Genomic DNA, 25,172 nt, shown 5'->3' on the forward strand with positions numbered 1-25,172 from the left:
GGATGGATTCAGAACAGACACACACAGCAGACGGTATATCACAATAGTTAAACCAGGCACCAGAAAGGTCACTGGACAGCGATGTGACCTTGGGCAAGCTACTTATCAAATTCTTGGTTTCCTCACTTCTAAAATGAGTATGCTAGTTGTACCTACCGACTTGACAGTTTTTGTTATAAAGATTATATGAATAACGTATGGAAAAAACAAACAGAATTGACCACATTTGGTGGCTGCTCCATCCGCACGCCTAGCACTCTGCCCAGCCAGAGTGCATACGTGCTGATGAGTTAATGAAAATGATTAGCAAGATAAAAAGTCCAAGTTAGCTACTAGGCAAATCCTGTAAGAGAGAAAAGTAGTGAAGCAAAAAGTACTCAGTAGGTGGGGAGACTATGTACATACCTGTTCAGTTTGAGAATATCGAGGCTGAGAAGGCAATGGGGACCCACTATATTAGGCACTGGTAGGCAAAGGAAATAGAGGTCCAGGTCTCAGAGGCTGGAGAAAGACTGGTACAGCTGGTAGCTGAAGTCTAATCTAATCGATCGCATTAACTAAGACAGAGGCAAACAGACTTAGAATAAGAATCCTAGGAAACAAAAACATTTAGCATTAGTGAAATGAGTTGGGGCTAGAGACTGACAGGCTGTAAAAAGGTAATAAGAAAGATAAGAGAAATTTAAACGTTGAAAACAAAAGAGGAAGATGCGAGAAAAATGGTCAACATTGTCAAAATTGGTATGAATACGGCAGAGTGACAACTAAAAAGAGACCACAAGACTTTAGCAATTAGGTTGTTAGTAACCTTTGCAAAAGTTTTCATGAAGTGGTTGGGGCAAAAGCCAGATTATAAGGACTGAGGAGTAAATAGGAGTTGAGGAGACAGGGAAGGTGTAGGGAAGATCATTTCAGTATAAAGTAGATTTGGCCACAAAATCACCTAAAAGCCTACCTGGCCAATTATTTCCACTACCACCTCTAAGTGGTCACTCATGAAAGTATTTTTTCATAAGACTCTTGTAACATACATTACTCTAGAAACAAGGGTGACCCTAGCTAAAATCATCAAGTAGAGTAAGCCTATCTTCGTTACTCTTTTGCAACATGAGTTTTCGCCTGCCCAAAGGTAGCTACCCTTTCACGGTAGCAAAGACATTTGATTTTTTTTTTTTTAATTTTTTTAACGTTTATTTATTTTTGAGACAGAGAGAGACAGAGCATGAACGGGGGAGGGGCAGAGAGAGGGGGAGACACAGAATCGGAAACAGGCTCCAGGCTCTGAGCCATCAGCCCAGAGCCTGACGCGGGGCTCGAACCCACGGACCGCGAGATCGTGACCTGAGCCGAAGTCGGACGCTCAACCGACTGAGCCACCCAGGCGTCCCAAGACATTTGATTTTTAATGACCGAATAATGGCCTATAAAATTATAGTCATTTTATCAAGTCTTTCGAATAGTCAGCAAAGAACAGTAATCTATATACCCTACTGATTAAGTTATGCAGAACATATATGTATCATGAATAACTGAGTTACCAGAATTTTATACCAATTTTTTAAAATAATTATAAAAATCAGGGATACAACAGCATACTGTGTATTTCTTTAACCTTCATTACTCACCTACCACCCTATGAGCAGAAATCACTATATCCATTTTGCATGCCAGAAAGCTGGAGTTCACAAAGATGAAGTATATTGGTAAGAGTATGCTAACTAGTGTAGCAAACCATGCCCAAATCTCACTTAACACAGTAAAGGTCTATTTCCCTCTTGTGTCACAATCCAATGCGACCAGTGAGGTTTGGGAGCAGGAACACAGATGCTTTGGTCCATGAAGTCATTCAGGGATCCAAGCTCTTCCCATTAAATTATCTACATCTAGCTGGCAGGTGAGAGAAGGGACAAAACAGAGAGAGTCCCATAAAAGGCTTTGGGGGCCAAATAACAAACATCACTCACACCCATATTCCACTGGCCTGAACTCAGTTACATAACCCCACCATTTCCACCAAGTGGAAATGAAGTCCAATGATGGGCCAGGAAGAACAAGAGAAACACAAATACTGATGAGCACAGCGTTCTCTGTCACATTAAGTGACATGACTAAGGTCATCTAATAGTACCTGAAAGAGCCAAGATGCAAACCCAACTCTGCGAACCCCTGAAAGGAATCTTGCTATTCTATGCTTCTTTTTTTTTTTCTTTTTAAAATTTTTTTAACGTTTATTTATTTTTGAGACAGAGAGAGACAGAGCATGAACAGGGGAGGGTCACAGAGAGAGGGAGACACAGAATCGGAAACAGGCTCCAGGCTCTGAGCTGTCAGCACAGAGCCCGACGCGGGGCTCGAACCCACGGACCGTGAGATCATGACATGAGCCGAAGTCGGGCACTTAACCGACCGAGCCACCCAGGCACCCCATTCTATGCTTCTTAATAAGATTCATTTCGTTGACCCACCCCCAATTTTAGCACCTCTCCAAATGACCACGACAGTGATGGGTTATAGCGTGTGTGTGTATTTTTTCATCTATATTTGTTGCCTGTCCTGCAATTCTCCTTACAGATCAATGGTGTTAGTCTTCCAAGAGGTGTACAGCCAGATATAAAATTTGGGGGGCCCTCTGAAGCCCATCCATGCTATGGAATGCATGAACCCCAGGCTAAGAACTCTTCTCTATAGTACCACCTGACTTTTGACATTGTTAACTTACTTCTAACTTTCTACCTGCTTCCTTCTAACTTCAACCACCCCCAACTTCAGTCCCACTGACCTCTTCCTCCTCGCAGCTTCCGTCTCTTGGCCTTCACAGTTGCTGTTCCTTCTGCCTACACTGCTTTTCCCTCAGAGGTCTACATGGTTCATTCCCTCAAGATCTTTGCTCAGATGTTACCTTTTCAGGAAGCTCTTCCCCTCTCCTCCTCCCCCACCCATACTTTTCCACTATAGTACTTCTCACCTTCTACTATGCTACTCATTTTACATACTTATGAGATCATAACCTTTCCTGGCATTAAATTGTGAGCTCCATGAAGGCACAGGTTTTTGTCTATTTTGTTTATTGCTCAATCCCTGGCACCTATGAGAGTGCTTGGAACAACATAAATATCTTTTTGAATGAACTGGGGGGCAACAAAGGACTAAAAAAGAGAAGGAACACACAGGTAGATGTATGGTGTTGGAAGTGTTCTGGTTCTTAAACTGGATTCACAGGTGCTCATTTTATCATTCTGCTTTGCAAACTACAGAGATATATTTATATATATATGACACGTATATAACATACTCATACACTATTTTAATTGTACACATTATGTTCATATAACATACATAACATATATTAACATATGTAAACATATATAAAACACATTTATTGTATATTAATTATATATAACATTATTTTGATGTTATAATTTTAAAGTACTGTATGAGTTTGTACAAACAATCCTACTCAAAACAGTGTGCCCGCTCAGGTATATGCCCTGGCAGACTTTCTTATCTAAGTAAAATAGGCTGATAGAGAAAATGGTCCCCCAAATGTCATTTGCATTCCTTAGCTAGTTAAAAATAAATTTTACTCATATTTTTTCCTCACCTATGTTTTAATAGGCCATGTGGAAAATTACCTTATATAATTCTTTTTAGTGCTGTATCATGACCTTTTAAAATAGCATCTTACCTTATGGAAGTGAAACTAAGAGCTGTCTTTGAGAACCTGTTTGGAAATTTAGATACCTAAAAGCATTTCTTCTAAATTAGCCCTTCCAAAGATGTTTTCAAACATGTTTGTTTGAAATCTAGCTTTATTTGGTACCTTAAATGCTGATCATGATTTTGCTAACAGTAATTAAAATCCGTATAAGTTTCAGATTTCAGCGGAAATATTTTCTTCAGAAATTTACTTTTCAAACATAGGCTCCAAACATGTCACTGAAACCATGGGATTCAAATGCAGAGAGACATTAAAAAATCTAGCACCTTGGTGAGAGATATGCTTACAGACTAAACAAGTTGATAAAGGGCAGGGCAGCGAGGAGGAGGAAGGGGCAGGGAGAGGGGAAGTAGGGCTGGGAGGGGCAAGAGGGAGGGGAGAAGAGACGTTGAGACCGCCTGCGTATATCCGTGCCTGTACCCTGGGGAGGTAAGGCTCCCAAACCCAAACCCAAACCTAAGATGCTCATGGAACTCCTGAAAACAGGCATTTGGAACATTGTGTCCACTGTGCCAGGGAATATGGTGCAGCAGTTGGAAGTCTTGCTTTTGAGTTTCAGCCTGCCCTTTTACTCAGCACATACTAAACTGAGCCTCAGTTGAATCATTTGTAAAATTTTAGATAATTTCACACAACTGTTAAGTAAACTCATGCTTATTCAGTTAATAAAACTGCTCTGTAAAAAAATCAAATGTTAAGTAGAAAGGTATTTTAAAATTTCTGACACAAATGCCCCAAGCCTGTACAAAAAGATTTAGTATAGTAAATTACATCCTGGTGGTTTGAAAAAGTCCTCATACTTAAATGGCACAGTGAGAAAGTTAGAAATCCCAGCTCTGCACATGATAAAGTTGATCATATTTCTTTGGTATAAAACAAGAGCCTAATAGTCTTCCAAATATCCTCATAACAAAAAGCAAAGCGGGGGGAGCATTATTACCATGTATGTTCATTGGGAAAAAATAAACGACTACCTAAAGCAGAAACAACATGCACTGAATCCTAAATTAAGGCTATTATCAATAATGGTTATTGACCATTTTAAGCCAGTTAAAGTAAAAAACACAAATGTGTTTCAAGTAACTGAATATTCATAGAGAAATATACTTGATACCCAGAAAAACCACACAAATTTGCCAAGGGAAAATGATGTGCTAACATGTTATGGCCTTTCTCAAAGGTCTATTCTTAGATATAAAACAAATGCTCTTTAATTAAAACCTTTGCTTATAAGCACATTTCCTGAGTAAGTGAAGTCTAACAAATCCAATATGAGTGAAACACTGTACCCTGGAAACAGAGAGGAGCCCGGGTGGCTGACAATAGTCGTTTCATATAACCTTTTGTCATCCCTACCACAACAGCAAACATGCAACCTTAAACTAAGTGAAAGCTTTCTAAATTTAGACACTTTCAAATAAGGTATCTTAAGTTATATGTAAAGGTTTAGTAAATTATTTATTATGCCTCTTATCTTTAATAATGGAATACCATGTTTAACTTGTAATCAAAATGGAAAGAAAGCTGTTATACCATATATTACTGTACCAAGACTCAGAGTTTCCAGTCTATATTTAGTTCACATTAAAATGGAAGCAAAGACGCAAACCAAGCTAAAAATAAAATGTTCTACAAAGATGAGATTTTTAAATGGATTGAAATCTAGCTTTATTTGGTCCCTTAAGTGCTGATCGCATCTAGCAGCACCTTAACTTTGCAGTGCTTTGCAAACCTAACTATACCATTTTCCATCACCTAGAATAGGGGTCAGAAAACGTTGGCCCACAAGCCAAATCTATGGGTCATTTCCTTCTGGCCACCTGATTTTGTACAGCCTATAAGCTAAGAAGGTTTTTACAAGTTTAAATGGCTTTTTTAATTAAATGCTTATTTATTTTTGAGAGAGAGAGAGAAAGACAGAGTGCAAGCAGGGGGAGGGGCAGAGAGAGAGGGAGACACAGAATCCAAAGCAGGCTCCAGGCTCTGAGCTGTCAGCACAGACCCCAATGTGGGGCTCAAACTCATGAACCGTGAGATCATGACCTGAGCCAAAGTCGGACGCTCAACCTACTGAGTCACTCAGGTGCCCCTAAATGGCTTTTTTTAATAAAGAAGAAGAGGATGAAGCATATTTCTTAATACCTGAAAATTATAAGAAATTCAAATTTCAGTGTCCTTAAAGTTTTACTGGACATCACCACCCTTATTCATTTAAGTATTGTCTATGGCTGCTTTTACACTAAAACAGTAGAGTTGAATAATTTTAACACAGACTTTATGGCCCACAAAGCTCAAAACTTTACTATCTGGACCTCTCCAGAAAAAGTTTGCCAATTTTTACCCTAGATGAATGTTCATTATTCTTATTATTCAAGACATATTCCTGCTCATTATCCAGCGAAATGTTAAAGTTCTTACTTGCTTTTCATATCATATTGAGTTTCTGAGCTATAAACCTGTCAATATTACTTTATTCTCATTTCTTAACAATCTTCTAGCCATGTTTCTATTTCTCATCATATTTGGATCATTACCGAGCCCAGTGATTCCACTCAGAACTGTGGGTAAAAGTTTTAAGTAATATTTTCTAATCTATTCTGTCTCTGTTTCAAATGTTAGATATGAGCCATCATGGCCCACTAATGGGCCACCACCTACAATTTGAAAAATGCTAAGTAAGTCTTCCCTAGACTATTCTAAATACAGTTATGGTGAAAGATAATGTTTTAATTGCACAAATTGTATCTCATAAAGCTGTGAAAAATACAAATTAATACTTCCATGTATGGCCTTACCATCAATGTACAAGAATTTATTTATATACCCTTCATGTTAAAGTAAAACCAAGGTACTAACTGATGATTGTAGTGACTATTTTCTTAACGTGCTTAAAGACATGTCTGAATGCAGGTATAATGTTGCAAAGTTCTGAATATGTTTCCAGTGGTTAGGTAGGTTTTACCTAAATTTAAATACCCATAAATATTCCATATTAACTGTAAGAAGACATAGAAATATCGGAGAAATGAGAGCACAATAAATCTACCTAATTAGGAGATATTTTTGACACATGAAGCTTTAAGAGCTTGGCTAAGATGACTCATTGTCAGAAAAAGTCATTGACTACGGTATTGGCACAAAAACAGACACATAGACCAATGGAATAGAATAGAGAACCCAGAACTGGACCCACAAATGTACGGCCAACTAATCTTTGACAAAGCAGAAAAGAATATCCAATGGAATAAAGACAGTCTCTTTAGCAAATGGTGCTGGGAGAACTGGACGGCAACATGCAGAAGAATGAAACTGGACCACTTTCTTCCACCATACATAAAAATAAACTCAAAATGGATGAAAGACATAAATGTGAGACAGGAAACCATCAAAATCCTAGAGGAGAAAACAGGCAACAACCTCTTTGACCTCAGCTGCAGCAATTTCTTACTCGACCCATCTCCAAAGGCAAGGGAATTAAAAGCAAAAATGAACTGCTGGGACCCCATCAAGATAAAGAGCTTCTGCACTGCAACGGAAACAATCAGCAAAACTAAAAGGCAACCGACAGAATGGGAAAAGATATTTGCAAATGACATATCGGAGTAAGGGTTAGTATCCAAAATCTATAAAGAACTTAACTCAACACCTGAAAAACAAATAATCCACTGAAGAAATGGGCAGAAGACATGAATAGATACTTTTCCAAAGAAGACATCCAGATGGCCAAAGACACATGAAAAGATGCTCAACATCACACATCATCAGGGAAATACAAATCAAAACCACACTGAGATACCACCCCACACCTGTCAGAATGGCTAAAATTAACAAGTCAGGAAACAACAGATGCTGGCGAGGATGTGAAGAAATGGGAACCCTCTAGCACTGTTGGTAGGAATGCAAACTGGTGCGGCCACTCTGGAAACCAGTGTGGAGGTTCCTCACAAAATTAAAAATAGTACTACCCTACGACCCAGCAATAGCACTACTAGGAATTTATCCGAAGGATAAAGAGTGCTGATACATAAGAGTGCTGATACATAGGGGCACATATACCCCAATGTTTACAGCAGTACTTTCAACAATAGCCAAATTATGGAAAGAAGCTAAATGTCCATCAACTGACGAATGGATAAAGATGCGGTTTATATATACAATGGAATACTATTTGGCAATGAGAAAGAATGAAATCCTGCCATTTGCAGCAACGTGTCTAGGACTGGAGGGTATCATGCTAAGTGAGATAAGTCAGTCAGAGAAAGACAGATATCATATGTTTTCACTCATATGTGGAACTTGAGAAACTTAACAGAAGACCACGGGGGAAGGGAAGGGGGGTAAAATAGTTACAAACAGAGAGGGAGGGAAGCAAACCATAAGAGACTCTTAAATACAGACAACAAACTGAGGGTTGATACGGGGGACCGGGGAGAGGGTGATGGGCATTGAGGAGGGCACTTGTTGGGATGAACACTGGGTGTTGTATGTAAGCAATGAATCATGGGAATCTACTCCCAAAGCCAAGGGCACATTGTATATACTGTATGCTAGCCAACCTGACAATAAACCATTTTTTAAAAAATTAAGTGAGATGAATGTATTGGAAATTTCTATATGTATGCTATCCATAAAGTTAACATTACTTGGATCTCTTGGAGAAAAAAAAGAAAAAGAAAAAGTCATTGAGATGGTTCATTTGTTGATACCACGTGGCTTATGATGGTTCAACAATCTTAGCCTACAAATCTGACCAAGGTTCCTCCAGCGATTCCCTGTATTCATGGGCCACAGTATTCACTGGCCAACAAAAAGCAAATGAAGCTTTTTCCACATTCATGTTCAAAACCAAGTTGGTCTGAGTTCATATTAGTGTTGTTTCAGAATGTCTCTTTCTCAATAAATACACGTGAAATCCTCTGTAACAGTAAACCTGAATGTAAAATCAACCTCCTCCTTAAGACAGAACTAAGGATTAGGAATAACGGCCAAGAGTAACGAGATAGGAAGAGATAGGATGAATTATAGCTCCTGGTTTTCCCACATCAGCACCACTTTCACTTTTGTACAGTAAGGATTTTTTTTTTTCCTTTGGGGAAATCGAAGCAGCCATAAAATTTTCTAGAGTTTAGCACCTGGGCAGCCAGATTAGACTACCTGAAATTCTACTTAGCTGAAACAGAGATAGATAAAAAGTAAAAAAAGAGAGACAGAGAGAGAGAGAGAGAGAGAGAGAGAGAGAGAGAGAGAAATAGTACACAGCAAGGACAAAGAAACAGGAATAAAATGAAAAGAGGAACAAAGATGTGGGGCAGGTACTAAAATGTGCATGAGAATTTTATTATTAAACCACACTAATTTTAAAAGCATGCTAGTTTTATTCTTTACTTTAAAAGTCATTATATCCACTGCAAATAAACCCCGAGATTAGTGTTGTCCTAAAATAACCCGTATTTCCTTCCATAAAGAAGTGGGTAATTAAATGATGATCTATCATGTTAGGTTGAACCACATGAAATTTCCCACATTCAACCTGTATTTTCCAGCTTTACTGAGATATAATTGACAAACAAAATTATATATACTTAAAGTATACAATGTGATAATTTGACCTACACATTGTGAAATAATTACTACACTTAGATCAATCAACATATCCAGCACCTCACATAGTTAATGTGTGTGTTTGTGTGTTAAGAATGCTTAAGATCTATTCTCAGCAAATTTCAAGGATACATGACAGTATTATTAACTGTAGTCGCTATGCTGAACATAAGAACTTACTCATCCTATAAATGAAAGTTTGTAGCCTGTCTCTAACATTTCCCCATCTCCCCTACCTCCCAGCCCCTGGCAACCCACCATTCTACTCTTGACCATTTTTGACCTACTGACATAGCAAATTCTCTTAGTTCAACCTAATATCATGGAATACTTTCCCAACCTAGGAAGAATGAGGTAGATGTATACATGCCATTAGGGAAATGATCATGTTATAGCTCCAAACAAGACACAGCATGTGTACGGAATGTTCCCGTTTGTACTTTTTGAAAGAAACATATGTATATTCATAGACATTTTCTGGAAGCCCACCAAGAAAAATGTCAACAATTGCCTCTGAGATGGGAGACTACAAGGTCTGGAGGAAGAGGGAGATTACTTATCCCATCACTGAATATCCTCTCACAATGTTAAATATCTTATTATATGTATGTATTACTTGTTTCAGTTAAAGAAAAACCTGGAGACTTTCCAAGTGCCACAATTAATTTGAGATTATTCAAATTATTTAAAACATTAACCAGTATTTACAACAAAGAACACTTTAAATAAAGTAATTACTTTAGTGGCCTTTTTGACCCCAAACCTAAACTAACCAAACAGCTTTATGCTCATTAAGGCTCTTAAAGGAAACTAAAATAAGTACCCTGTTTTCACAATAATATCCATATATATGAAGCATTATATGCAAGTGTATAATATATACATTATTCATTTAAGTTATTCATTTAAGAAATATTTTTTGATTTCTAGGTACAACTCACTCTGCTGTAGGCCTTCTGTATATCTACGTACAAATGCTTTATAAAGAGACGGCATATATATGCATACACATGAATATATGTGTATATGTGCATAGGTATGTGTACATGGACCACACACAACATCCTGGGCTGCTATTCCTCCAGGATCAAAGATGCCACTAATAACCATAACCTGTCAGATCTAATGGTCCCTTGATGCATCAATCGTATGTATGAGCAAGAACGGCTTTCTGTCTTAAAAACCACCAGGCCTTGAGCTAGTCCTGGCCTCCTTTTCCTCCAGACTGTCCCATCTTGCACATCTGTGGAGGTAATCAACCAAATATAGTCTTTTTCTAAAAGATTTTTCCCTTAACTCTTAGCTGGGTCATAATTGAAGACTGGGCACCACTATTCAATTTAGCAGTTCTCATTCTATGAATCCCCTCACTGCACTAGCTCTCTTCCTTGAGAATCAGTACTGTGTGATAAAGAGATACAACTAATGAAATCTGTAGCACGTATGAACAGTCTGGATTGCCCGTGGGGGCAGGGAGAGAAGTTGAGACTCACTGGTCTCAAGAGTTTTAGGCCTGGATCTCAGGTGTTCAGATACAAAAAGGCTGATGAACTTACATGCATTTGTATGAGTTAGTATAAAATATAGAATTTCTGAAATTTAAGAAATGTTTCTTGGGAAATTTAAGAAATATTTCATTTAGTGATCACTATGTATAATCATGAGAAAAAAATATGTGCGAAATATTTTTATTAGAAAGTTAAATGGAAACCCAGTAATAAGTATGCTTTTTGAAATTATTCTTAGTCTTGAACACATGCTTTACCCCCAATCACAGAGAATATAACATTTTAAGAGTATAATCTTAGCTATTACCATGAATTCACAACACCTACAAATTTTAGTTTTACTCCCCCCCAAATTTTTAATTAACTACTCAACACAAGTTAGAGCCATAAATTTTCTTTCAAACAGTATAAATTCACCAGCTAATTTTAATATAAGTTTGCATGGAATTTTAACCACTTCATATGAATCTATAAAATATACCATTTTTTAAACCTGCTGAGTTGCCATTAGTAACACGGTTTTATGAACTTTTTTTTTTTAAATAAGATTTCAAATGTTAAAGGCACTGCTAGAAAGTCCCTATATTCTTTAGGCCTAATCTTCTAAAAATACATGAAACCCCATATCCTTAGGTTATCATAAATTCTATAAAGAATATCACTATAAAATAAATTACAAGATGTGCAGACTTAAAAAAATGACCAAAGTGGGGCACCTGGGTGGCTCAGTCGGTTAAGCATCTGACTTGAGCTTAGGTCACGATCTCCTGGTTGGGAGTTCTAGCCCCCCATGGGGCTCTGTGCTGACAGCTCAGAGCCTGGAGCCTGCTTGGGATTCTGTGTCTCCCTCTCTCCCTCTCTCTGCTCCTCCCACACTCATGCTTTCTCCCTTTGTCTCTCAAAAATAAATGAACATTAAAAAAAAAAAAAATGACCGAAGCAATCTTTGACTCTTTGCTAAGTGCATCTTGCTAACACTTGTGTGTGCTTACACATACTTATTTTAGAAAATAAGGAGGCAGGCTAATAAAAGCACGATTCCACAGACCTACAATAAAAGTTCTATTCTCATAGTTAGGGGTCCACTGACCTTAGGAAACAAATTCTCATAAAAATAACTATATAGTGAATTAACTTTTGCAAATTTATTTTTTTAATGTTTTATTTATTTTTGAGAGAGAGACAGAGAGAGTGAGCAGGGGAGGGGCAGAGAGAGAGAGGCACAGAATCCGAAGCAGGCTCCAGGCTTTGAACTGTCAGCACAGAGCCCCATGCGGGGCTAGAACTCAGGAACCGCAAGATCAGGACCTGAGCCCCAGTCAGAAGCTTAACCAACTGAGCCACCAGGCATCCTGCAAATTTATTTTTAAAGAGAGCACACAACTCCCGTGATTTGATTGGTTCTCTTTTCAAATACCTCATTAAAATCCAACCAGGGATAACTGATCGTTAAAGTAAGCCTTTTAAAGTACAATGAAAACTTAAAAATATAAATAATCCTTCAGTGATAAGCATTTGCTATGTATACGCTTAAGATCTAATTAAAACAAATCAACTTTGTTGATTTGTCAAGAGTCAAAAGCACCTGCTACATAAACAAGAGTTAACACAACATACTAAGTCCACATAACACAAAGAGGTTAATTTTCATTAAGTTAACCATCGCTGGTAAGATCTGAACTCTGCACTTAGCAGGAACCCACGACTCAAAAGCCTGGCTCGCTGTTGTGTCGCGCAGGGTGTGTTTAACCTCGAACATCATTTACACAGGCAGCGAGCCTCGGCTTCTGCCTTCCAAAGGGCAGCGGGAGGCAAGGGGGGGGGGTGTCCGCTGTCACCTCTTCAAACAACCTTTCGGAGTGGGTCTGGGCCCGCGGGAAGGAAAGGTGGGGGGCTTCTTGCAACTCAGGCTGGTCGGCCTGCACTGGGCTCCCTACGCAATGCACATACTCCACCCAACCATTGCACGCAGGAAGGACAAAAAAATAAAACAGTCCTTTTAAGTTCCCTGAGTGGGAACTCTCAAGAGCGCTTCAGCATTTTCCCACGCTCCCGCCGAGCCGCTGGTTCCCTCTCCTCCACGTCGGCCGCCGAGCTCCCCGGGAGCCCACCCTCGCGGCCTCTCGCGCGGAGCCCGGGAATCCCTTCCTGCCGCGCGGCTGTCCAGCTCCCGCGGGCCCCGCCCCCGGGCCAGGCCCCGCCCTCACCTTGTGGCCCACGTTCCCGGGATCGCCGGCGCGCTCCGCGCGCTCCGGGCGCCCTCGCTGCTTTTCCCCGCCCCGCAGCTTCCCGCCGTCCGCGCTCCCCTTAGACCTCACCTTGGTCCGGATCTGCCCCGAGGTGGACACTTTGCGGATCAGTTTCTGGGGTCCCTCTTGCTCCGCTTCGCTGTCGGAAGAATCGTCTCCGGGCCCCGCCGAGGCACCGGCGGGGGCGACCGCGGCGCCGGCCCCGGCGGCCGCTCCTCCCGCGGCGCCCGGAGGGTGGTGCTGGCCGCCGGCCCCGGCCATCCTCTCCGATTCCTGCGGGGACACAGCACCGCCCTGCGGGGGCGGCGGCAGCGGTCAGTGGGTGCGCTCGGTCCGAGCCGGGCCCAGAGCCCCGCGCCCGGCTGCAGCCGCCATCTTCCGCTCCCCCAGCCGCCCCCGCGGGGAAAGGGTCGCGCGGGATCAGACGCCCTCCCGGCGGCCGCCCTCCAGGCCCCTCCGCCGGGCTCTGGCCAAAGCGGCGACCGCAGTGGGGCACGGGGGACGCGGACCCCGGCCCGCCTGGGACCCCTGCTCACCCAGCCTCGAGACGTTACAGGGTTCCTGACCCAGAATACGACTTGGCGCGGGTAGAGAGGATGGGAGTGACAGAGGGATAGGGGCAACCTACCACCTCTTGTGGGGTCTGGGCTCCCCAGGATGGACGGGAGGGCGGGGGTCGGGGGGCAAGAAATCTCCGCAGCCACCCTCCACAGGCCGGGCAGGGGCGATGCTCCCTCCTTCCCTCGGTTCACGGGCCGCTGGGGCAAGAACGGCCCTAGGAGTAGAAGGGAACCTACAGCTTCCTCCCGACTCCCTTGGGTACACCCTGCCACCCCCTAGACCTAGAATCTCTCTCGAGTCTTGGGCCTTACCACACGGTTCCCACTGAATAAAAGTCCCTTCCGCCCCCTAGATGGATGGGCGCTGCCCCTTGTCAGTCTCACGACCCCCCCCCCCCCCCCAGCGCATCTCTGATGAACCATACCTCTCCCGCCTCTGCCTTGGGGTTCGGGTCCTTTCAGCTCTCCCGACCGCGGTGTTTAGTTTCTGGCCCACCCCCACCTCCATCCGGCGCACACGGAAGAGAAGAGCATTTTCCGGGAGGTTGCACTCCGCTCTGAGAACTTTTCGTTCAGAAAGAGCGATCCCTTTGGCTAACAGGAAACTGGGAAGGGCGTGGAGAGAGCGCAGAAACTGGAGAGCACACGCAGCCCAAGACCACAGAATGCAAAATAAATGTCTAAACTGAAGCGCTAAGCGAGACTGCCTGGAAGGAAACAATGCACTGAAGCCATGTGAACGCCAGTGCCCGAGCACGAAAACATTGGAGGTCCTGGGAGAGCCACTCCCTAACCCGGACCAGAGCAGGAGGAAACGGGATCAGCAGGCTGCAGCCACAGCTCACAACTCGTCCCAAGTGAGCTGGTTACGCGGGCACTCGGGAATAGCAGCCTTGCGGCGCGTTCTGCATGCTCAGCGTCAAAGAACCCTTGTAGGTGTGGGAGGACTTGGGGGAGAAGATACTAAAATGACAGATTCCTCTTGTCATCCACAGAGAACTCTAAACTTAGCTGTATTTTTAAGTAGGGCAAAAGTCCCCGCCAGACTGTGGAGTCTCTTCACACTTCAGTAAAGCATTTAATCTCTTAAGCGTGTTCAAGTCCTTCAGTACCCATTCCTATTTTTTCGGTTGACATGGCTTTCTAAGCTTTCAGTTGACATGACCTTTAAGAGTCCTCCAAACCAGCATTCTGTTGGGGTTTTGTTTTGTTTTCTGGGTTTTTTTAGTTGAAATCTTCCAGTAATTTGGTTGCTATGTCAAAACTAATTTGCTATGTCAAAACTAATAGACTAATGTCTATTGGGGTTTTGTTTTGTTTTTTGGGTTTTTTTAGTTGAAATCTTCCAGTAATTTGATTGCTATGTCAAAACAGTTCTAAGAGGTTATAAATTACAATATTCAATCCCAATACTGTATATCCACACTGTTCGTTAAAAGGTAAAATGTGATGGTTTGAATCTTCCAAGATAGGAGATTGATGCCTTGAAATACTAACTGATGGAAGCTACTTGTCTAGCTTCAGTTGTCTTCTTTAGGAAGGGAAGGAGCTAGGCAAAATAAACTTGGAGCCCTTATGGTTTTGTAGATATGTAATTCTGTATCTACAAAGAGTATTTTGTCGTGAAGGGAGTGCTTTAAGAGAAAAAGTGATCAAAATAATGGTCTTTAGCTCAACCTAATTGTTTGGTCAGTGAGGAGTCCAAAGGTTTGAAAGTGTAGCCAAGAACACCTAGCAAAGGGCCTTTTGAAAGAATAAACCTAGTTCAGACTCTTCCTTTAGTGTTAAGTGAGGCCCAAAATCATGAGCTGGGGCCAAAGTCAAAACCATGTGATTAGCTATTCTAATGTTCTACTCACTGTACCGCACCAACTTTTGTTATACAAAAGTTAGTCAATTATGTTTTTATTCATACTTTAGGCTTTCAAGTTTTGTATAGTAACATTTTCCTGAATCCAGGCTATTAAACTGACACTGTTTTCACACCTATGCCCATTCTGTGGTCTGAATTAGAGGATTCAATACATTTCTCATTCTCATTCAAACACTGGTTGCTTACAGATATCTTAAGAGTTTCATGTGCAAGAGCTGGGCAATTAATACCTCAGAGTAAAGGTATTTATTACTCCATAAAAATTTACCATCAGTTATCCCTGCTCTTCAAACACTCCTGTAACAAGTTCTAAAACTTGGTGGTGACTTTGAAAGCATAGCCAGTCTTAGCCTACTCAGGCTAAATAAATTATCCCTGCTCTACAGTTTATAGGACACTCAGAGTGAAAATACCGTGTAGGCAAACGAAGGAATGTCACTTCATTTCCCACAAAAGGCAACTCATGAAAACCCTCTTTTCTTCTGAGATTGTTTCAAGTAATCCCTCATGTAAGGTACCCAATCCATTAGATTTTTCTCAGGTCTTATCCATAAATTAGAACTTCCCAGAATGAATATCCAATCCTTATATCATATACCTGCAATGCACTTCACTGCCCTTAAAAATATAATAGCAATGTCAAGAGCTCCATATTTTCAACCATTTTAATGTAGCTCAAAATGACAGCTGAAACAAATTTCAGATATGTAGTATATTGCATGATTTCTTTGATTGACAAGATTCCCTTGACTTCTTCCTTACTTGGTGTTTTCGGATAATTTCTTAGATGTGTCTTACATATTTCTTTTATTATTGTTACTTTGAAATCTTTGTTTGGAACATAACATATCACAAACACACTATTAAAAACTTGGACATAAGCCATGTAGACACTGCATTCAGGATGAAAGGGAAATAGAAGCTACCACTAAATTGGGTTTCTACTTTATAGGGCTTCCTGCCCCATTTAAAGAAATAAAAATTATTACATTCAAGATGTATAAATCACAGCCAATTCTCATTCTGATAACAACTTTATGAATATTAACATATTCTTACTGATAGATATTTTTAATTATATTCTTATTAAGCATTACTTATAAACAAGAGTTTAATATCCACTTGCAACTTTTAAATCCCATATATTCTGTGCTTTTATGTTAAACATTATATCACAAATACATAGAACTCTACCTTTATATACTGAAGAACCCAAGTTGGCACTTTCAAACAGTCACGTCCTAGGATGCACATTCCTAATCAATGGAAACCATGCAAAAAGAACACTGCTGGCTGAATAAGTACAGGCCTGCTTCCATTCAAACTTTCCATAATATACTGTTACATATTTGGAACTTAACATTCAAAACTTTACTCCATTAAAATGTCCTTGGTTGTTACCTGAATGAAAAAGATTTCCTATTAATCATGATATAACTTCATGTACCAATGGTCATCCCTGTGCCTAGGGCAAAACCCACTGTCATCTAGACCTAACGCATAAATATGCTTATAGCCTCTCGTTTACATTTTTGCCCTTTTTCCTTTGGAACTCCTACTTTTCTAATTTTCCATTAGTTTTGAACAGTTTCATCAGAGCCAACTAGACAAAAACCACATAAAAATAAAAACAAATTTTAGTAAGTAAAATGTACCCTAGGATCCTAGTATCACTGTCTAAGGACTACTTTGTAAATACTCCCACAATTTTTAAGTTTTGGCTAGAATTCAAACTACCCATCCCCTCACCCCCACCCCAGGATATCATCTATGATATTTGGCTAAGTATCTTCCCACCCATCTATTCCCACCACCGAAATATTTTCGTACTGATTAGAAATGTAGGTAATGCCTCTATTTCCATGATTTGATTGCATTCTAAAGCTAGCATTAAAGAAAATACACAGAAACCTGAATGTTAACATTTATCTTCTTTCAGGCCCAATGCCCTGGCTGGAGGAATGATAAGGCTGTTTATTTAAATGCCCTCACTTAACTAAATAATTTCATTTTATCTTCAAATATGAAAAATGTCATGAAGTCCAGTAACTGACTCTCAACTCCAGACATGGGTACATTGCAGGCCAGAAGTTCTGTTCTCTTTACTATTATTCAGCATCAGTACCTGAGACTATGTCTACTCTTTTGAGTAGATCCATGTAGAATCATGGAATCATATCATCATGTTTTAGGTTTCATCAAAAAAAGAATGAGGAGAGTAAATCCTTACAGGTATGCTATTATGCGCAATAAGGAAGAATTCAGGGTCTGTGTAATGTGAATATTTCCTATTCAATATTAAATGTTCCTATTATAAATATAAATGAGTATACTTTTATGGTAAAGTATTAAAGTTGCCTATATTTGCAATCAAACAGCAGATCTTCAATAACTGCCAAATGGACTCCTAGTCAAAGCAGACGTTCCTTAGTCCAAGGTCTTTGAGGATCCACAGATTGGGCTTCAGGAACTCTGGTTTGCTTGAAATATTATTATTGGTTTTATATGGCATGTTGCATAGGTACATCATGGGGAGAGACTCCACAGCTTTGGTGAGATTCTTAAGGGGATCATCCAAGAGACACTGAAGAATCCCTGATTTTGAGGAATTTTGTGTCTTTCAATATATATTTAGATTCAGCTGGTATTTCCTCCCTTAGATCCAAAGGTCTGAAGTAATTAAAATTTAAGTATTCTTTTTTCCCTAACTTATCACCCCTTTTTCTCCTACACATCACTTTTCAGAAATTTGGGTAACATTTTTTTTTTAAAGAACTTAAATGAGAATTCCTCTTAGACTTTGTGGTCATACATGTATGCCCACAGGTTTTGAAATAAAATCACTTAAGTATCATTTTGTGCCACACATGTAAGACCTCTGAAGATTTTTTTTTGTACTATCTGAATATCAACTACTAACATATGAAACAAGATGTTCTGTTAAGAATGCATGCTTTGTGAGAATATAAAGATTAATGTCTGTGCTAACTGCTATATCCAACAGTCCCGGGACATAGTGGGTGCTGGATAAAATATCTGCTGAGTAAATAAAAGGGGCTTCAGTGTTTAAAGAAAAAAACCTAATTTTTTAAGGACAGTTCTGCAGTCTGGATAAAGTGTCATGTTTCATTCGTACATTCCTATTAGGGCTCTAGTTTTAAAGGCTAATACATGAGCGTTTTCATTTTTGTCACTTTAAGTAAAGCAACATTAGAAGTTTTTCTCTACTTCTCTAGGCACAAAGTAGTTCTGCCATCAGTACCCTAGAGCAAAATGAACTTAAAAGGGTACTTTTCAATGTGATTGGTGTTGGCTTACAGCATCCAGGTTCAAAAGATACTTCATATAGGAAAGTTTAAAAGTAAAAAAGTAACAAAATCAGGTCAGTAAGTTTAGTTCTCAATGGTCTTTGATTTAAACTTCAAAACTGAACTGTAGTTTTAGTTTCAGGAATAATTTAATCCCCAGTGATAACCACAGAAGAAATACGAGCAGATGGGCCAACCTAAGGACATGTTCAAATTTACAAAAGCAAAGACAGCTGCAGATACAGATGGATCAGAGTCCAAGGACACTTCTGAAAGGTCGGGAAACAAGAGGCAGAGAAATGTATTTGGGCAAAGGAGCTGAGGGTGTAACATACTCAGAAGAGAAAAAGGAAAACCAAGCCTGGCACCTGACCTAGAAGCTCTTAACAGGCAGGGGGCCAGCCTGAGCAGACACGCAGAGTCCCTGGGAAAAGAGCATCCGAACACGTTGAACAGAGAGGCCAGAAATTTCAGACGAGGCTTTCCAGATAGGCTCAAGAATTTCACCCAACACGGAGTAGCAAACATCGAGGCAGGGCGTGGAGAGCCAAAATTCGATGCCAGGGAAAAGGCAGCCCACACAGGATTACAGAGCTCTGAGTGAGACGGGGATTCCGGGGTAGAATCCCTGGAGGGATGTGAGATGGTTCTGACTGTCTGAATTAGAAGAAAGAAGGAAGTTGGAGGAGTTTGAGGGAACAAATCCAAAGCCCCCCGGTCTCCTCCTCCTTATCCTCAAACACACAAAACACACGCACACGCTCCTCTCGGTCCCTAAAATTACCCAACCTCCGGGCTGCAAGTGAAGCGAGATCAAGGTTAGCTTCTCACTCCATCCCTGCCAAAACCCTTGAACCCTGGAAAAGCCGGGGCTGTAGCGGCTAGCGGGAGGCGTGGCTCCAGGCTCCCGGCCGGGAACAGCCTCCGCCGCCGGCGGTCCTTAGGAACCTGCGCGCCCAGGTGACGGCCGGGGCGCGGTCTCAGGAGGGAAGAGCAGTCCCTCCCGGCCCGCACGCTGACCCCACCGTCGGGTTCCTCCTCTCCCTCCTCCAACCCCCCTCCCTCCGGCTCTAAAATCAAGTCAGAAGTTGAGAATTCGATGGAGCAACGGAAACGGTCCTCCGAGGGCCGTCGTCAGCGGTTTGCCAGCGGCCGGCCCCACGGGGAGAGCCTCCGCTGGCCGGACAAAGGCGCTCCGGGCGGCGCGCGAGTAGGAGCCCGGGCGGCGGAGGAAGCGCTGCCCCGGCTGGGAAGCAGCTGGGGACCTCATCCCGGGCCATTTCCTGAACGGAACCCGGCCCGGGCGGGGGGGAGCAGAGGAGAAGCGGGAGGGGGTGGGCGCGGGCGCTGTACCCACCGGTTCCTCCCAGGCCGGGCTGCGGGCGCCGGGCGCGGGGCGCACGTGCTGCGGCTCCATCGCGCCGCCCGCGCCCGCCGGCCGCCCGGGCGCGGGGACCCGGGCCCCCGCCGCCGCCGGGGCCGCTGGATGCGCTTCCCTCGCCGCGGTCCTCTCGGCCGCTGCCGCCGCCCCGGCTCCTGCCCGGGGCCAGCCACCGGCGCTCCCGCCGTCTCCGGCTTCCGCCGCGCTGCGCTCTCCCGCCCCCGCGCCGGTCCCTTCCTCCTCCTCCACCGCCTCCTCCTCCTCCTCCTTCTCCTCCACCTCGGTCCAGCTCCAAGCGGTCCGCTCCCCGCCGCCGCTGCCACCGCCTCCCACGGCCACAGAATCCGCCCCTCGCTCCTTCCTCCGCCCCCGGCTCCCTCCCCTTTTCCTCCCCGCTTCCCGCCCCTCCCCCCCCCCCGCCGCCCCCTCCTTCCAGCGGGCGGCCCGGGACGCACGTGACCCCCCTGTCAGGCCTTATAAGGCGCGGAACCGAAAGCGGCCGCCGGGTGGTCACGGGCACCGGGCGGCCCGGCGGGCAGGAGCGGCCGTCCCCGGGGCCGGGCGCCGAGCCGCGGCCGGGCGCGCCGGGAGCGGCGGGGAAAGCCCGGGCTGGGCGGGCCGACGCGCCGGCCACGGGAGCGGCGGTGGCTGAGAGTCCCGGGAGACGCCTCCCAGCGCCCCTCTCCCTCTCTCCCGCTCCCGGTGCTTGCAGCCCGAGCCCGCCTCCCTCCGAACGCCGGCTGCCGGTGCTGCGGGCACCTCCCCCTCCTCCGGGCGCCGAGGCTCGAACGAAGCCACACTGGACAGTTACCGACTTCCACAGAGCAAGGGAACTGCACTCCAGAGCCGCTCCTGAACCAGCTGTGCAGGGATGGTTTATTCTCTGTGATGTTAAAGAGATTGCAGATGGGTTAGCATCTGCAGGAGGGTTGAAGCTTGAAGGAGTGCTTCTTTTACTCATGTTTAATGATTAACGGTTTCGTGGAAAGAACAGGCTACGGAGTCGATCTGCCTCCCAATTCCAGCAATACATTCAAATTTGGGAAAGGGACTGGCTCACAGTGAGTGCTCAGTAAATGGCAAGTCGCCTCCTCCAGCCTTTGAAAACAACGTTACAAATGGCGTTTCTGATCATCTTTGTGGCGTAGAAATCGGTTTCCATCTAGTTCCAAGCCAAGAATGGCTTTTCACAGGTTATTCCCTAGCTTGGACTTCAGGCTCCTTCTATCAGCATCTTCCCAGGGCTCTTAATCATGTCAAACACATTCACGCATTTTAAAAACAAACTGCAAAAATTAAAAAAAACACACAACAACAACAACACTTACTTGATCCAGTCCCCACCTTCTCGCAGCCAAGCTCTTTTGGAGATAAACACCTGTTCTCATTATTTTCACATCCATTTCTTAATCTACCACTCATTCTTCCCTGCAGACCAACTTTCACGAGGTGACCCTGACAAAGGTCACTTATGGCTTTAAAAAGGCCCTAAACAAGTATACTGTTGTTGTTTTTATTTTCAATTCTCTTCTTAATTAACCTATCTGCAGTGTTTGTCATTGGGGACCAGACTTGAAACTATCCCTTCCATTGGCCCCTATGACACTTCGTCTCTAAGTTCTCTGTTTCATGCTCAGCCTTCTTGCCACCTCTTACATGTTGGAGTGGCTAAATAATCTGCCCTTGGTCGGTTTCTAACACTGCTTGGTCTTTCCACACAGCACCCATGACTTCAACTACCAACCATGTGCTGATAACTCATAAACGTCCACCCCTATCCCAGATCTCCAGTTCTGTAAAGCCAATTTCTTACCAGAAATTTCTATCCAGACATCCCATGGGCCTTAAACTCAGCTTGACTAAAACAGAAGTTAATTTTCCTGCCAGCTGGCTTTTCTCTGTAGTCTTATGCTCTCAATAAATACCTTCACGATCCACCTAGTTATCTAAAGGAGAAATCTGAAAATTGTCCAAGGTTCCTTCTTCTCTCTCCCATTTGCCCCCTCCACACACCAGAGGTTCCTGTATATCACCTTCCCTCCAATGTCACTGTTCTTGTCTGGTTTCAGATCCTGTGTTTCAAGCCCCTGAAACATTGCATTTCTCCCCTTATTAGTCTCACTGCCTCAAAGCTGGTAGGACCTTCACCCCTGCCATCTCTCACATTGTTGTGGCCAAAGTAAGCCTTCTAAAACACAAAACTGAGTGGGTCATTCCCTGGATAAGCCCTTCAAAAGACTCCCCATTACCTGTAAGATGAAGTCCTAGTATCTTAGCCAGTACCTATTTCTCCAGCCTTATCAAACAACTCTGAGGTCCTTGCATGCAGTTCCCTGTAAGGCCACTTAATTTTATGCTGTGCTCTCTCATGGGATGCCCTTCCTCTTACTCAGCCTGTCCAAACACCTGCTCATCTTTCAGGATGCAACCTAAGGGCCGCTTCGTTATGAAATCTTTTGACACTGCTGCAGGTTAGAACTAGCCACTCACTCTAGATGCAATGCACATCCCCTACCCCATTGCAATGCCTTGGAGGATTTTATTAAACTCATTTTTTAACATATAATATCCCTGATGACAAGTATTATGACTGACTTATCTCCATCTTCCTAGTTCTCAGTACAGTTTCTGGTGCATCAAAGGTGCTCAGTAAATGTTGAATGAATTATGTGATAGAATTTGAGTTTCATCTTTTAAGGCTATAGAAAATCAGTTTCCTGGGCAACTGGGTGGCTCCCTCGGTTGAGCATCCAACACTTGATTTCAGCTCAGGTCATGATTTCATGGTTCTTGTGAGATCCCGACCCAAGTTGGACTCTGTGCTGACAGGGCAGAGCCTGCCTGGGATCTCTCTCTCCCTCTCTGCCCCTCCCCTGCTCTAAATAAATAAATAAACAAAATTAAAAAAAAAAAGAAAATCAGTTTCCCATCATTATCTCATTTAATTCTCACACTTCAGCAAATAAAATATCATCAACTGTTATAGAGATGGAAATTGAAACTAGACAAGAATAAAGCAATTTGCCCAAGGTTTCACTGTATAAATTGCAAAGCAGGACTATAATCCAGTTGCCTAGGCAAATTCATTACATGTTTATCTGTCCATTGTTTTTCACCTTAAATTTATTTTGCATGATACCATAGCTTTCTTTTTGTTAGTGGTTGCCTGGTATATATCTTCTCATCTCTTTATTTCCAACCATTCTTAGTCACTATGTTTTAAGTATGTCTTGTAAAAAACAGTTGAATTTCGGTATTATTAACTCATTCTGAGAGTCTGCCTTTTATTTTAATCAGTTTTCATTTATCATGTATATTAATTAGGGTAAAGGGTTATTGTAAGAAAGAGATCTTCCTCTCTGACTCCTCTGAAACATGTTTATTTCTCTCTCCTGAAACAGTCTTAGGATAAGTGGTCCAGGTTGTCAGGGTGGTTCCTCTGTTCCATATCTCTATTCCATTCCTCAGAGCATTGCCTTTATCTACTTGGTAGAAGCTTCTTAAGGCCTGGATCCAGAAGTGACACACTTCTCATTTGCTCATATCCCATTGGCCAGAACTTAGTTACTTAGTCACACCTGGTAGCAAAGGAGCAGGAAAATGGAGCCATTATCTGGGCAGCCATGTTCCAACCACAACTCTATTACTATGGAAGACAGAAAACAGATTTTAGTAAAAACTAGCATTCTCTTTACATCATGAATACCCTCTTTGGATTTATTACCACCTTCTTGTTTCATATTTATTTAATTTTCTTTTTCTTTGCTTTCTTTTTTTCTCCTTTCTTGCTTTCTACTGGATTAATTGAATTTTCTTTCATTTACTCTCTTTTTCTAAACACTCCTAGTGTTTTGGAATTTATACCTTTTATTTCAATCCTCAGTGATTACCTTTAAAATATTAACATTTATACCTAACACCCAAGATTCCATCAGTATCTTTAACTCCTTCCTTTAAAGATAATCTTAAGCAACAAAAATAAATAAAATACTTTAACTCCCAATTCCCCTCCTATAAACTATGTATTGCTATCTAGCATTGTTTAATTTCCTATTTATTTTTCAATTCTTTACTAAATTAGTCATCACCATTACTACTTTTATAATTATTTAATTAATTTTCCCAACATATTTCATCAGTGTGTTTCCTTACTATTTGCTCTTTTTATCCCATTCTCTCCTCCTGGGCTCAATTTATGTCTTGGTGAAGCATGTTCTTTAGTATTTTTTTTTTATCATATCTGCTAGTAAAATTCTATGTTTCATATAATCACTCTCATTTTATTTTCTCTCACATTCTTGAATCAGAATTTCATCAGCTAAGGAAATCTAAGTTGACAATTATTGACTTCAGCACCTCGATGTTTCTATTTCATGACTTTCTGGCATCTACCGTGGGTGATTGGAAGTCTGGTCGGTCTCATTGTTATTCCTTTATTATAGATTCTTTTTTCACCATAGTAACAATATTTTGTTTTTTTCCCCCAGTTGATGTTTACATTAGTGATTTGTGTCTAGGTGGATTTGTTTTTTAGATATCTTATTTGGGACTTGATATGCATCTTCAACCTAAAGACTCAAGTCCTTCTTCAGTTTTGGACAATTTTCAGCCCTTATGTGCTTCAAGTATTCCTCCCCCGCACCCCAACTCCCACCCCATGCATTTTTTTGTCTCTATTTTATCTTTCTGGAACTCCTATTAAATAGGAGTTTGAGTTTCTCTTTTTCTCAGGTCTTCATTTTTCTTTCATATTCCCCTCTTATTCTCTATGCTGACCTTGGGTGATTTTCTCAGATCTCTCTGATTCTCTTGCTCAGATTCCCCTTGCAGTTGTATTATATAGTCTTTAAAATGGACATTGAATTTAATTTGTTTACATTTCTAGAATTTTTGTTTCTTTTCTTTTCAAATCTACCTGTTCTTTTTTTCCATAATATCTTACTTTCGTATTAGTCTATCCTTTTCCTTTATCCC

The 25,172-nt window shown here is 42.1% G+C and overlaps 1 protein-coding gene across 3 annotated transcripts in view; it reads right to left on the bottom strand.

Annotated features, from left to right (window-relative positions):
* Positions 1-20,215, bottom strand: part of DGKH (diacylglycerol kinase eta) — a 184,537-nt gene extending 164,322 nt beyond the window's left edge. Inside the window, exons 1-2 of one of the 3 annotated variants that reach the window (XM_030311579.1) lie at positions 20,175-20,215; positions 13,146-13,370 (exon numbers count right to left, since the gene is read on the bottom strand). In XM_030311579.1, coding sequence (XP_030167439.1) covers positions 13,146-13,337 — 192 coding nt within the window. In that variant the 5' untranslated portion in view covers positions 13,338-13,370; positions 20,175-20,215. Of the gene's footprint in view, positions 1-13,145; positions 13,371-14,061; positions 14,461-20,174 lie in introns of those variants that run through there. The other 2 variants (XM_030311572.1, XM_030311589.1) reach the window with 2 other exon arrangements.
* Between the last annotated feature and the right edge of the window lie 4,957 nt (positions 20,216-25,172).

Source organism: Lynx canadensis, chromosome A1 (assembly GCF_007474595.2).
Source record: "Lynx canadensis isolate LIC74 chromosome A1, mLynCan4.pri.v2, whole genome shotgun sequence".
Classification (NCBI taxonomy): domain Eukaryota; kingdom Metazoa; phylum Chordata; class Mammalia; order Carnivora; family Felidae; genus Lynx; species Lynx canadensis.